A 15,342-nucleotide genomic window follows, 5' to 3' on the forward strand; every position below is an offset into this window, starting at 1 on the left:
TTCCTATCCCTCACTCATGTCTGTCCCGTCTGTAACATCTGAAAATAAAATATAATAAATAATAGAAACAAAGATTGACCAAATGGACCAATACGGCAATGCCACGATGATCCATTTGGCAAAGTAAATCCATTGGGTATCCTTGTTGGTCTTCAGACAACAATTCTGATGGCTAAAGAACCAAATGGGACAGGCAAAAAAAAAAAAAAAAAAAAAAAAAAAAAAGAAAGTTAGTGATACCGGTAACTGTGGCTGTGGTACTAAATGTATATAACTGACTGTAAAAACTACGAAATCTGTCATTTATCAGTTTGTGATCAGATAGCAACTGACGAGTCGAAGAGAGAATTCTGTGTATCGCCCTATCAGCTTGAATGCCTTTCAGTTGTCTGGAAAGCACCTTGTCAGTCTTTTCACCAAACTTCTGTTTTAATCTCCGAATATAATTCATGACCTGGTCCCCCAACATATGGTGTAGTCATATCTCAGTTTCAGAATGGTATTAAGTGTGTTAACAGCCCCAGTATCGCGATACTTCTCCTCTAACACAGCCAGTTCTGCCTCAATATTAGTACACAGCCTGAGTTTGTCCCTTTTATGAGAAGCTGGATAAGCAATGATATGTCCTCTAATAACGACTTTAAAGGACTCCCACAAAACAGTCTGAAACCGCACCGTTATCATTGAATTGTAAAAATTCTGTAATTTTAGTAGATAAGTAATCCGTGAAAGAGTCATTTGGATATAAAGAGGGGTTGAATTTCCAATTGTATTGGGGTGTGTATAGATTAAAGTCCATTACCGTTGAGAGAGGTGTGTGGTCCGAAATAAAAATACTGTGATAAGTGGAACTAATCACTTTCGAAATGAGCCTGGAATCAATAAGACAATATTAAATTCTACTGAAACTGCCATGGACGTGGGAGAAAAAAAAGAGTATTGCTTTTCTAATGCTAATGCTGGTGCCTCCATATGTCAACCAAGTCTAAAGATTTAGTGTCATGGTCCTGGGTCGGTGACCCAGCGCTTTTAGTTTGTTATCATTTTCTAGATGATTGTTTAAAGTTCTGTGTTATTTTCGATCTGCCTCTGAGTCTGCGTCTGTATCTGTCTGTCTATGGTGTCTCCCCATCTGTTTGTGAATCTGTCTGTTTAGTTCAATGTCTTGTCTGGTTCCATGTATCTGAGTTTCCTGTTTTATTGTGAAGGTCCGTGTCATATGTGAGTGTGATCAGTTTACGTTTCCCCTGTCCCGTCAGCCCAGATTCCTCCCAGCTGTGTTGCCCTCCTGTCTCTCATCCCCTGATTACTGGTGTGTGTATTTAGAATCAGAATCAGAATCAGAATGGGTTTATTGCCAGATGTTGAGGTTTACAACATTAGGAAATTGCTGCGGTGCTTCAGTGCAGACAATAAGAATTAAAGTGCTATGTAGAAAGAAAGATATGTGCATGAGATATACATGAGATATATACATGAGAATCAGAATTATGAGTGCTACGTAGAAAGATATATACATGAGATACATACATTTAAGCCCTGTGTGTTCTCCTGCCTGTTGCCGGTTCGTCTGTGTTCCTCCATGTCAGTCCGTGTAACTCTGTGTCAGTCTGTTACCCTGTGTTCCACGGTGTCCCGTTCCTCGTCTGCGTCTCTCTGCTATTCATCATCCGTTGTCATATGCTCCCAGGTCTGTTATTTTTAGTTCTCCCAGTTTAGGTGTCTTTAGTTGTTTGTTATGCCCCACTGTTTGTTTGCCACTACACCTCTGTAAATAAAACCACCGGTATCTCATCCACTGCCTGCATCTTGGGTCCTCCTAAATCCACACGGCTCGCCTCGGCAGCCGTGACAGTACGAACCGGCCACTATGGACCCAGCAGCATTCAACCCGCCCAAGGAGCTCCGGGAGGACATTGTTTACTCCGTGGACAAATTAATCAACGCGTGGCTGGAGCACGAGGGGAGAGAATTTCGCCAAGCCGTGGCTAATCGGCTACAGCGCTTGGTTTCTGGTCTCCCCTGGCTGCTCAGCTCACTTCACCCGCTCGCACAGAATTTCATTCTGAATGGACTCCGTCTTCACCCCCCGGCTGCTACCACCCACCCTGCAGCTCATGCTTCACTGCCCAGTCCGACAGAGGATGTTCTGCCCGGCCCGTCAACCCAGCCTTCGAGGGGGAAACGGCGCTCACGCTGCAGACGCTCCTCGCCACAGTCGGATCTGGGGATTTCCGAGCAGCCAGCTGTGGTGAGTGGACAGGACAGTATTATTGGTCTGAACTGTGGGACCGTTTACTCAGGGGTGATGTTCTGTACGGCGCAGGACAAAAACTGTTTATCGCCAGAAGCTCAGTTAGCCGCCCGGCCAGAAGCTCAGTTAGCCGCCCGGCCAGAAGCTCAGTTAGCCGCCCAGCCTCACAATCCATAGCTCAATTACAGTCACAGCCAGACTTATTACAAACCCTGTTACAATCCATGGCCCAGTCAGTAGCCCGGTTAGCAGAAGAATCATTAGCTTTATCCTCAGTTCAGCCTCCTGTTCAGCAGTCACCAGCCCTGCTCCTGTGTCAGTTGCTCCACTACCTGTTCAGCCATCACCTTCACCTACTCCTCCTGTACAGCAAGCCATGTCAGTCCAACCCATAACGGACAGTTCAACAACTCCGTACTCTAAGCAGAGAGACAAACCCAAGAACAATGTCAACATTCCTCAAAGGCTGGCCAGTTCTGAGACTGAGATGCACTCCAGGGCCTCCCCAGAGGCTGGGTTTCAGCCCCCATCAGACTCTGGACCCCTGGAGTTTAAGAAGCCAGCTGATGACTGCACAGAGCTGTCGCTGCCTGAGCAGGGTCAATGCTCTGCGCAGCTGCAGGCCGCTATGTGTTTGCCAGAGGCCCGTGTGCCTGCTGGTTCTGTTGCGTCCCTGCCAGAGGCCCGTGTGCCTGCTGGTTCTGTTGCGTTCCTGCCAGAGATCTCCGCACCTGCTGGTTCTGTTCTGTGTGTGCCAGGGGCTCCAGTGCCCACTGGTTCTGAGACTGTTTTTGCTGGGGGGCCCGAGGAGCCCGTCCAGCCATCTGCCTCGTCAGCTGGGGGGCCCGAGGAGCCCGTCCAGCCTCCTTTCTCGTCAGCTGGGGGGCCCGAGGAGCCCATCCAGCCACCAGCTGCTCCACCAGCAGCCTCATCCACGCTTGCAGCAGCAGTTTCATCCATGCCGCCACCTGCTGCAGCGCCTCCGTCTGCATCCTCCACGCCGTTGCCTGGCCCGGCCTCTGCTGCATCCTTCACGCCGTCGCCTGGTCCGGATTCAGCATCCTCAGCGTCGCCTGGTCCAGCGCATGCTTCGGCTTCATCCGCTTCACCTGGTCCAGCCACTGCTTCATCCTCGCCTGGTCCAGCCTCCGTGTCTTCATCCTCGCCTGGTCCAGCCTCCGTGTCTTCATCTTCGCCTGGTCCAGCTTCCGCGTCCTCATCAGCTGCTTTGCCTGGTCCAGCTTCCGCGTCCTCATCAGCTGCTTTGCCTGGTCCAGCTTCCGCGTCCTCATCAGCTGCTTTGCCTGGTCCAGCTTCCGCGTCCTCATCAGCTGCTTTGCCTGGTCCAGCTTCAGCGTCCTCATCAGCTGCTTTGCCTGGTCCTCATCAGCTGCTTTGCCTGGTCCAGCTTCAGCGTCCTCATCAGCTGCTTTGCCTGGTCCAGCTTCAGCGTCCTCATCAGCTGCTTTGCCTGGTCCAGCTTCAGCGTCCTCATCAGCTGCTTTGCCTGGTCCAGCTTCAGCGTCCTCATCAGCTGCTTTGCCTGGTCCAGCTTCCGCATCCTCATCAGCTGCTTCGCCTGGTCCGGCCTCCGCTTCTGCTTCAGCCTCGCCTGGTCCAGCCTCCGCATCCTCATCAGCCTCGCCTGGTCCAGCCTCCGCATCCTCATCATCCTCATCAGCCTCAGCTTCTGCCTCGTCTGGTCCAGCCTCAGCTTCCGCCTCGTCTGGTCCAGCCTCAGCTTCCGCCTCGTCTGGTCCAGCCTCAGCTTCCGCCTCGTCTGGTCCAGCCTCAGCTTCCGCCTCGTCTGGTCCAGCCTCAGCTTGCGCCTCGCCTGGGGCTGCAGGGGCCACGCAGCCTTCAGGTCCCCTACTACCACCTCCACATCGTCGGTCATCTGCCAGGCCGCTTGTTGGGCATCTCCGCCACCGTGGACGCCCTCCTGAACGCCGCCACTGCCTTCCGCGTGGCCGGCCTCCGGACTTGTTTCCACGCCGCCGTTGCCGTCCGCACGGTCAGCCCCCAGAACTGTTTCCACGCCGCCGTTGCCGTCTGCACGGTCGGCCCCCAGAACTGTTTCCACGCCGCCGTTGCCGTCCGCACGGTCGGCCCCCAGAACTGTTTCCACGCCACTGCCTACTGCGTGGCCGGCATCCGGACCTGCCCCGTTGCCATTCGCATGGTCGGCCTCCTGAACTTGACCATCTGGGCCTTTTTGGACTCTGTCCCTCCGTCCTGGGCCCCCTCCGCCCGCCCTGGTCGGGTTGTTTTCTGTTTTATTTTGGTCCGTTTTTTTTCGTTTCTGCTGGGCTGTCTGGTGCCAGCCCTTGAGGGGGGGGGGGTACTGTCATGGTCCTGGGTCGGTGACCCAGCGCTTTTAGTTTGTTATCATTTTATAGATGATTGTTTAAAGTTCTGTGTTATTTTCGATCTGCCTCTGAGTCTGCGTCTGTATCTGTCTGTCTATGGTGTCTCCCCATCTGTTTGTGAATCTGTCTGTTTAGTTCAATGTCTTGTCTGGTTCCATGTATCTGAGTTTCCTGTTTTATTGTGAAGGTCCGTGTCATATGTGAGTGTGATCAGTTTACGTTTCCCCTTTCCCGTCAGCCCAGATTCCTCCCAGCTGTGTTGCCCTCCTGTCTCTCATCCCCTGATTACTGCTGTGTGTATTTAAGCCCTGTGTGTTCTCCTGCCTGTTGCCGGTTCGTCTGTGTTCCTCCGTGTCAGTCCGTGTAACTCCGTGTCAGTCTGTTACCCTGTGTTCCACGGTGTCCCGTTCCTCGTCTGCGTCTCTCTGCTATTCATCATCCGTTGTCATATGCTCCCAGGTCTGTTATTTTTAGTTCTCCCAGTTTAGGTGTCTTTAGTTGTTTGTTATGCCCCACTGTTTGTTTGCCACTACACCTCTGTAAATAAAACCACCGGTATCTCATCCACTGCCTGCATCTTGGGTCCTCCTTCTAAATCCACACAGCTTGCCTCGGCAGCCGTGACATTTAGTAAGAATTTTGAGTACAGAAACAGCTTTCAAAGTTGGGGCCATGGACGCAGAGGACCTATCCAACAATGGATCGAAATAACACTTAATATCTCCACTGATAATGATATTACGGTCATTGTATTGTGAGATTGAATATTTTACTAAAGAAGTCAGGATTGTCAAAAGGCATAGATGTTCAAGAGGACTACGAGGATGGAGTTGACCGTACCTGTAACAAGTATGAACCTCCCACTTGGATCACATGTCTGAGATTTGAATGTAAAAGGAATGGTTCTGCGAACAAGAATAGCAACCTCTCTCACCCTGGAAGAGAAGGTGGACTGGTACACCTGTGACACACACACTGCTCTCAATCGCCTCTGCTCTGTCGGATGACTGCAAAAAAAATTATATCAGGAGACAGAGATAAATGGTCTGTATTTGTATAGCGCTTTACTTGGTCCTAAGGACGCTTTACACTATACACAATCATCCACCCATTCACACACACATTCACACACTGGTGATGGCAAGCTACAGTGTAGCCACAGCCGCCCTGGGGCGCACTGACAGAGGCGAGGCTGCCAGACTCTGGACCTCTGACCACCACCAGTAGGCAACGGGTGAAGTGTCTTGCCCAAGGACACAACAACCGAGACTGTCGGAGCCAGGGCTCGAACCGGCAACCTTCTGATTACAAGACAAACACCCAACTCTTGAGCCACGATTGCTCCCGATCGAGATTTTAAATGAGAAAATACTTTAATACTTTTAAGAGTCTTGCCCATACCCCGACAATTCCAGGTCGTAAAATTAATGTGGCTCATCCCCAGTTTAAGTGAGTGGATGGCGTAAGACTATGTAGAAGGACAAAGTAAAGGATTTGACATTTTACAAATAAAGAGCTGGCACTTACAACAAAAAACGAAAACGACACATAATTAAAAAACATGTAGACCCCTCAACAAACCGTGGAGAGAAGAAAGCGGAACACCCCCAATATCCACAGGGAGCCTCCCTGTGGATAGTGGGAACCAGGGCCAGCCTAACTGAACACTAATACTCCAAAATACAGTAGAGCCCTGTACGCACCTCTTATACAGTGGGGCAAAAAAGTATTTAGTCAGCCACCGATTGTGCAAGTTCCCCCACTTAAAATGATGACAGAGGTCAGTAATTTGCACCAGAGGTACACTTCAACTGTGAGAGACAGAATGTGAAAAAAAAAATCCATGAATCCACATGGTAGGATTTGTAAAGAATTTATACCTAAATTAGGGTGGAAAATAAGTATTTGGTCACCTCAAACAAGGAAAATCTCTGGCTCTCACAGACCTGTAACGTCTTCTGTAAGAAGCTTTTCTGTCCCCCACTCGTTACCTGTATGAATGGCACCTGTTTGAACTCATCATCTGTATAAAAGACACCTGTCCACAGCCTCAAACAGTCAGACTCCAAACTCCGCCATGGCCAAGACCAAAGAGCTTTCGAAGGACACCAGGAAAAGTATTGTAGACCTGCACCAGACTGGGAAGAGTGAATCTACAATAGGCAAGCAGCTTGGTGTGAAAAAATCAACTGTGGGAGCAATCATCAGAAAATGGAAGACATACAAGACCACTGATAATCTCCCTCGATCTGGGGCTCCATGCAAGATCTCATCCCGTGGGGTCAAAATGATCATGAGAACGGTGAGCAAAGATCCCAGAACCACACGGGGGGACCTGGTGAATGACCTGCAGAGAGCTGGGACCAAAGTAACAAAGGTCACCATCAGTAACACACTACAACGGCAGGGAATCAAATCCCGCAGTGCCAGACGTGTTCCGCTGCTGAAGCCAGTGCATGTCCAGGCCCGTCTGAAGTTTGCCAGAGAGCACATGGATGATACAGCAGAGGATTGGGAGAATGTCATGTGGTCAGATGAAACCAAAGTAGAACTTTTTGGTATAAACTCAACTCGTCGTGTTTGGAGGAAGAAGAATACTGAGTTGCATCCCAAGAACACCATACCTACTGTGAAGCATGGGGGTGGAAACATCATGCTATGGGGCTGTTTTTCTGCCAAGGGGACAGGACGACTGATCCGTGTTAAGGACAGAATGAATGGGGCCATGTATCGTGAGATTTTGAGCCAAAACCTCCTTCCATCAGTGAGAACTTTGAAGATGAAACGAGGCTGGGTCTTCCAACATGACAATGATCCAAAACACACCGCCCGGGCAACAAAGGAGTGGCTCCGTAAGAAGCATTTGAAAGTCCTGGAGTGGCCTAGCCAGTCTCCAGACCTCAACCCCATAGAAAATCTGTGGCGGGAGTTGAAAGTCCGTGTTGCTCGGCGACAGCCCCAAAACATCACTGCTCTCGAGAAGATCTGCATGGAGGAATGGGCCAAAATACCAGCTACTGTGTGTGCAAACCTGGTAAAGACCTATAGTAAACGTTTGACCTCTGTTATTGCCAACAAAGGTTATGTTACAAAGTATTGAGTTGTATTTTTGTTATTGACCAAATACTTATTTTCCACCCTGATTTACCAATAAATTCTTTACAAATCCTACCATGTGGACTCATGGATTTTTTTTTCACATTCTGTCTCTCACAGTTGAAGTGTACCTCTGGTGCAAATTACTGACCTCTGTCATCATTTTAGGTGGGGGAACTTGCACAATCGGTGGCTGACTAAATACTTTTTTGCCCCACTGTAATCTATTTAACCATTTAAGACCTATCATAGAACCAAGTCCGCCAGAGCTAATATTATACTTTTACATGCTGTAGTGCCATTTTTGGGAGCATTTCAAGTTGCTATACATCAATACAACCATTATAGCCCAAATTTTAATAATATGTATGCATTAAGTGCATAGTAATTACATAAATTGCAAAAAAGTGCAATAAACTACAAAAAAATTTAAAATCGTTTTTGTTTTTTTAACATATATTTCTAATTAGAGAAATTGAATTGGCTTATCCCTCAAAACTGTAAATCCAAAAAAAGTTGCACAAAATAGTTTCCTACCACAAGAAATTTATTTTGAGAGTCTTCATAGTTTTATTTTTGAAATACACCAATTTTCATATACTGCAGGAAAAACGAAAATAAATATTATACTGATAATTTGCAAAAAAGCAGCATATGCATCAAAATAAACTATTTCCAGCAGTGCAATATGACTCCTAAGCATCCCAGAAACGACACAGAAAGTCATAAAGTCAAAGATAACTTTTAAAAACACAATTATAGGCTCATGAGGTCCTGATGGTAAAAAACTACATTTCCGCGAAAATGAAGTCACTTCCGGTTTCGGGCAGGTAATGGCGGACTTGCGAAAGTTCGCTCTGACGTCTATTCCAACGTAGAAAACCTTTATATTGCACATTAATCAACTGAGGACAAAGATGTTGGATCTAAACGGGTGCAGCCGAAGATAGCGTAGGCCCCGCTAGCTGTTCCCCGGCAGACCCCAAGCAGCTGGGGAAAAAGGGCGGCTGGGTGACGGTGAGGAGGAAGCATAGTCTTAATGTATACTTTATTGATCCCCGTGGGGAAATTCCTCTCTACATTTAACCCATTCACTCAGTGAAGAAGCCCCAAGTACACCACCAACCTGTCCATGTGTCTAACCGTTTTTGCCCACTCGGCGAAACACCCGCTGGGGGTCAAACTCTGGTAATTGGGGATTCTGTTCTGAGACATGTGAAGCTAGAGACACCGGCAGCCATAGTCAATTGTCTTCCAGGGGCCAGAGCAGGCGACATTGAGGGAAATTTAAAACTGCTGGCTAAGGGTAAACGTAAATTCAGTAAAATCATAATTCACGTCGGCAGTGATGACACCCGGTTACGCCAATCGGAGGTCACTAAAATCAATATCGAATCGGTGTGTAACTTTGCCAAAACAATGTTGGACTCTGTAGTTTTCTCTGGTCCCCTCCCCAATCAGACCAGGAGTGACATGTTTAGCCGCATGTTCTCCTTAAATTGCTGGCTGTCTGAGTGGTGCCCAAAAAATAATGTGGGTTTCATAGATAATTGGCAAACCTTCTGGAGGAAACCTTGTCTTGTTAGGAGAGACGGCATCCATCTCACTTTGGATGGAGCAGCTCTCATTTCTAGAAATATGGACAAATTTATTAAACCCCCCAAAATATGACTATCCAGAGTTGGGACCAGGAAGCAGAGTTGCAGTCTTACACGCCTCTCTGCAGCTTCTCTCCTCCTGCTACCCCCCCAAAACCCCATTTCCATTGAGACTGTGTCAGCTCCCAAACAGACAAAAAATTAACTAAAAACCAGCAACAAACAACTTAAACATAAAAAATCACAAAGAAAGAACAATACAGTATCCACATCTGAACCAAAGAGTAAAACAGTGAAATGTGGATTATTAAATATTAGGTCTCTCTCCTCCAAGTCTCTGTTACTACATGACTTAATAATTGATCGACAAATTTACTCTGCCTTACAGAAACCTGGTTGCAGCAGGATGATTATGTTAGTTTTAATGAATCAACACCCCCGAGTCATTCTAACTACCAGAAATCTCGAAGTACGGGCCGAGGGGGGTGGCGTGATAGCAATTTTTCACACCAGCCTACTAATAAACGAAAGACCAAGACAGACTTTTAATTCATTTGAAAGCATGATGCTTAGCCTCGTCCACCCCAGCTGTAAAACTTAACCAGTCTTACTTGTTATCATCTATCGTCCACCTGGGCCTTACACAGAGTTTCTCTCTGATTTTTCAGACTTTTTATCTGATTTAGTTCTCAGCTCAGATAAAATAATTATTGTGGGTGATTTTAACATCCATGTAGATGCTAAAAATGACAGCCTCAACATGGCATTTAATCTGTTATTAGACTCAATTGGCTTCTCTCAAAATGTAAAAGAACCCACCCACCACTTTAATCACACTCTACATCTTGTTTTAACGTCTGTGAAGGTTCTCAGTCATCCAGGTCATCGTAGTCAAAGGAGCTTGCAAAGAAAAGCGTCTGGACTTCTTTAAGTTACTTGAAGACGTTTCACCTCTCATCCGAGAAGCTTCTTCAGTTCTAAGGTCAAATGGTGGAGAGTCCCAGATATAAACCTAGTGGGAGTAACCCCCCACAGAGGGACAAAAGGACCCCCTGATGATCCTCTAGTCGCCTGAGGGGTTAGTCTCTCTCTTCACTTGCATACCCACCACGCAGGCCGTGGAGACTGTCAGAAAACGACTACAAGAAGACAGCTCCTTGGAGGACAGGACCAACTTCACACCCGATCAGATCTGCACACTGTTAGACCTCTGCCTCACCACTACATATTTCAAGTACAACGAAGGCTTTTACAGATAAAAACATGGCTGTGCCATGGGCTCCCCCGTGTCACCTATTGTAGCCAACCTTTACATGGAGGAAGTGGAAAGGAAGGCTCTTGGCTCTTTCAAAGGAAGAGTACCCAGCCACTGGTGCAGATATGTAGACGACACCTGGGTCAAAATGTTTGCCTTTCCTGGACTGCGCCGTGCACATTGAAGAGAATGGCAAACTCAACATCGAAGTTTACCGGAAGCCCACACACACGGACCAGTACCTCCTCTTTGACTCCCATCACCCTTTGGAACACAAACTTGGAGTAATTAGGACCCTACACCACCGGGCAGAACATGTTCCCTCTAAGCCTGAAGGAAAAAAGAAGGAACACACACATGTAAAGGAAGCACTCAAAACGTGCGGCTATCCTAAATGGGCGTTCTTAAAGTCAGCAAAGAGGCAGAGAAAAGAAGACCAGACACCAGCAAGGGAGGATAAGAAGGACAGACGCAACAACATTGTCATCCCCTATGTAGCCGGTGTATCAGAAAAACTCAGGAGAGTTTTCTTCAAGCATGACATCCCAGTGTATTTCAGACCCAGCAACATGCTCAGACAGAAACTGGTTCACCCGAAAGACAAAACGCCAAGACACAAACTTAACAATGTGGTGTATGCTGTACAGTGCAGCGAGGAATGCTCAGACCTCTACATTGGAGAGACCAAACAGCCACTTCACAAGCGCATGGCACAACACAGAAGAGCCACCTCCACAGGACAAGACTCAGCAGTCCATCTGCATCTTAAGGATAAAGGACACTCTTTCGAGGATGCCAATGTTCACATTTTGGACAGAGAGGACAGATGGTTTGAAAGAGGAGTGAAAGAAGCCATCTATGTCCACTGTGAGTGACCATCTTTGAACAGAGGCGGTGGTTTACGACACCAACTCTCTGCCATCTATAATCCAGTTTTGAGATCCCTTCCCAGACGCCTTAACGCCCACTCACATCCTGGGCCATCTGACCTCAGGAATTCGCATGATAAGGTGGGTCCAGGTTTCACAATGAACACACCCGAAACTCTGGCTGATTTGGACCCACACCCAGTTTCACACCTTGGCTCAGGCGACTAGAGGATCATCCTGGGGTCCTTTTGTCCCTCTGTGGGGGGATACTCCCACTAGGTTTATATCTGGGACTCTCCACTATTTGACCTTAGAACTGAAGAAGCTTCTCGGATGAGAGGTGAAACGTCTTCAAGTAACTTAAAGAAGTCCAGACGCTTTTCTTTGCAAGCTCCTTTGACTACGATGACCTGGATGACTGAGAACCTTCACAGACATCCCTTAGTTATGCTGCAATAGACGTAGGCTGTAGGGGGATTCCCATGATGCATTGAGTTTTTCCTTTCTCACTTAGTATGTGTTAATAGACCTCTCTGCATTGAATCATATCTGTTATTAATCTCTTTCTCTCTTCCACAGCATGTCTTTATCCTGTTTTCCTTCTCCCACCCCAACTGATCGCAACAGATGGCCCCGCCCCTCCCTGAGTCTGGTTCTGCCGGAGGTTTCTTCCTGTTAAAAGGGAGTTTTTCCTTCCAACTGTCGCCAAAGTGCATGCTCATAGGGGGTCATATGATTGTTGGGTTTTTCTCTGTATCTATTATTATACTCTCTACAGTACAATATAAAGCGCCTTGAGGTGACTGGTGTTGTGATTTGGTGCTATATAAATAAAATTGAATTGAATTGAATTAAGTAATTGACTTTCAAAAACAGGTCTGTTGTAGATACTGCACTCCATGCTGAGGTATGGCACGTTTGTGGCTAATAGCTCATTGGGAATAACTGTGCTGATCCAAAATGCTCATAACCCCGTCAAACTGTTTTATTATTGTCGTACTTTTTAGATTAACCTACAAAATTCTTCCAATAGTAGACTGAATGAGAGGGAACGAAGCGACATGGACAAAGAGGAGGTGCTGTCTTTCAGATGGAAGGGGGAGGAGTTTTCAGTTTCTGATCTATTCCAGGAAGAGGAGTGGTTTGAAGCAGACTTTGTGTTAAACTTTTTTCATGCTTTGTCCCCCTGGAGTTTGAGCCTGCACATAAAGATGTATTAGAACTAACAAAACAAATGTTTAGTTCCCTTGTTTTTCCCCACACTGCACCACTACACTCAAGCTTAGTTCCCACAAGATTCAAATTTTACTTCAACTCTTAGTTATGATCACAATCGATAGAAAAATATCAGTTACAAGTAGCACACCGACATCAATAAAAACCTTGTTAACATTTGTCAAACAATCTCGAATGTCTTCAAGTACATGACTTCAAGTAAATGACTTTACTTGAAGACGTTTCAAAATGTTACACTTGTTAACACAATCTTGCATCATTTCAAGAAATACCAACAATATTTAATCTGTTGGTTAATTTCTGTAGATGAATTAGTCCTGCCAATGATATCAGTCTGCTTTCATCAGACGGGTCCATACATGTATCTACTGCAGTGATGGGTTGGTCGCAAACAAAACGGCTCTTAGAGCCTGCTCTATGAAGTGAACGACAGGAGCTGGCTCCGTATTGGGAGCTTTGTTTTTTTTCCTTTTCTTTCTCTCACCCTCTCTCACTTTTTTCTCTTACTTGTGCTGAGCAGAGGGGGGAGGGGCGGTATATACTTTCGCAGCATTACACAAACACAGCAGGAGGGAGCAAGAGAAAGAGAGCTAGGGGCAACAACAAGAGACAACATCGACACATTAGAAAGATATAGTAAAGAAAATTACTCACCAAGAAGCAAAATCTGGAACCATTTCAATTTTATTGACAATACAAAGGCAGAGTGTAGAGTCTGCAAGAAAAGTATATTGTATAGAGCTGGCTCCACAAACAATCTCCACAGGCACCTGAAAACTGTCCACCCATCAGTGCAATGGGAAAATAAAACAGTCAGTGGAGTGTGATATTAATGAAGGTGCCAGTGTGTCTATTGCAACTGTTGCTGCTGCTGCATAATCATGCAGTATACCACAATAACCACTTAAACCAACCCAGAGCTCTATGAGACAGTTTTTGCAGGAGTCTATGACCTCAGCAAGACACAACTCAATCGACGAAGAACAGGTAAGAACGGTTGCACTTGATTTCCAACTACTTTTAGTTGTGGACAGTGTTGGGAATAGGGATGGGTATCGTTTAGGTTTTATCCGATACCGGTGCCAAACCGGTACTTTTGAAACGGTGCCGATGCTTAAACGGTGCTCAAACCGGTGCTTAAAGAATGGAGAACACAAAATCAGTCCAAAAACCTCTCATGTTCAGCTGTTTTTTTGTAAAAAGATAACAATGTTAGCCTTTTCTGCAGCTATGGGGCATATATGGTATCACTCTTGGCTGGAAGCAGTGCTTAAACAATGGAAAAAACACAAACTTTGTCCAAAAACCTCTCATGTTTAGCTGTTTTCTGTCAGGGTTCCTGGGTTGGTAACCCAGTGTTTTCAGTTTTGTTCATGTTCAGTTTATTTTGCCACTTCCATGTTCTCACTTCCTGCTTTTCCTGTGTCAGTTCGTCTCGTGTCTGTTAGCGTTTGTATTTTTGATTGTCATTTATGCTTAGAAATATTTACTTATATATGCTTGGAGTTTATAATTAGTTGTAGATTGGTAGAGGTTTGATCATACTTAATAATCTGCAAACTTTGTGTGTATTAGACAGCACTTTGGGAGCATGAGAGGTCATACCGTGTCTTATTGTTTTATGGTAGGATTAACGTAGTTACGTCTGTTCTAGTCTAAGTGCTCTTTGTTTAGATGAATTGCAGGACTTCCTCACCGTGTTATCTAGGATGAACCATCTAGGGTGAGGGGGAGGCTACCCTCTTCCTGACCAAGGATATTTGACCCTTTGATCAGCAGTCCACACACACACACACACACACACACACACACACACACAGGCAAGGTACTCTTTGTTTGTATGTAGACGTCATATGTTAATGAACCTATGCATATTCATGTAACCTCAATAAAAGGGCAGTGGTACGGGAGAACGGACGAGAGCAACTGGGGTCAAGTGAAGGAACGGCACTCTGTCCGGTCTCTCCCGTGCACGAGTAACATGAAGAGCTTTGCCTACTTGTGTCTTGCTTTGCAGTGTAATTAATTCAACGTTCCAGCGGATGGGTTCAAGCTACAAACCTATCAGTGTCATTAGCCAGATTATGTTCAGCTGTGTACTCACCGGTCTCTCATTATCATCCTCATCAGTCTGTGTATTTAAGCCCTCTGTTTCTACTCGTTCACTGTCGTGTCATTGATGTTATGTTGTCGTTTCCGCCTGCGTTCAGTCAGCCAGCCATTCAGTCAGTCAGTCCTTTGTTCATTCAGTCAGCCGTCCAGCCAGCCATTTCCTACCTCTGTTCTGTTTGTTCACTCCATCGGCAATAAACACCCACCTTTACCTACCTACCTGTGAGTCCACGACACAAATCCTGACAGAATGACACGACCCCGCGTTGTGGACCCAGCAGACTCGGACCTTTTTGAGCGGCAGGAAGGCAGTGCTCTCCTTGTGGGCGGAAAAGCTTAAGGAGAGACAAGTTTGAGAGCACGTATTCGAGGGTACTTGCTTGGCTCTGGGCGGGCCTCGGAGACGCCATGTTCACCCACCTGCTACCTCCCATGCACCGGAGCATCTGCCGCGGAGAGTGGGCGTTTCGCGCCGTGCTTTGGCGGCTCCCTCCCTTCGTGGGTCCGCTCCTCGCTCACACGCCACCTGCCTCATTCACTGGACCTTCAACCT

At 46.7% G+C, this 15,342-nt stretch overlaps 1 protein-coding gene across 1 annotated transcript; it reads left to right on the forward strand.

Moving 5' to 3' along the window:
- The first annotated feature begins 1,870 nt into the window (after positions 1 to 1,870).
- On the forward strand, positions 1,871 to 9,390 carry LOC147334790 (uncharacterized). The gene is made up of 3 exons (XM_086285997.1): positions 1,871 to 2,251; positions 8,656 to 8,779; positions 8,819 to 9,390. The coding sequence occupies exons 1-3, from the start codon at positions 1,871 to 1,873 to the stop codon at positions 9,388 to 9,390; spliced, it is 1,077 nt and encodes a 358-aa protein (XP_086142123.1).
- The last annotated feature ends 5,952 nt before the right edge of the window (positions 9,391 to 15,342 follow it).

The sequence above is a fragment of the Aulonocara sp. 'chitande type north' Nkhata Bay genome, linkage group LG3 (assembly GCF_057382095.1).
Source record: "Aulonocara sp. 'chitande type north' Nkhata Bay isolate Kocher_YH1m ecotype deep benthic linkage group LG3, A_spYH_male_GT1.1, whole genome shotgun sequence".
Classification (NCBI taxonomy): Eukaryota; Metazoa; Chordata; class Actinopteri; order Cichliformes; family Cichlidae; genus Aulonocara; species Aulonocara sp. 'chitande type north' Nkhata Bay.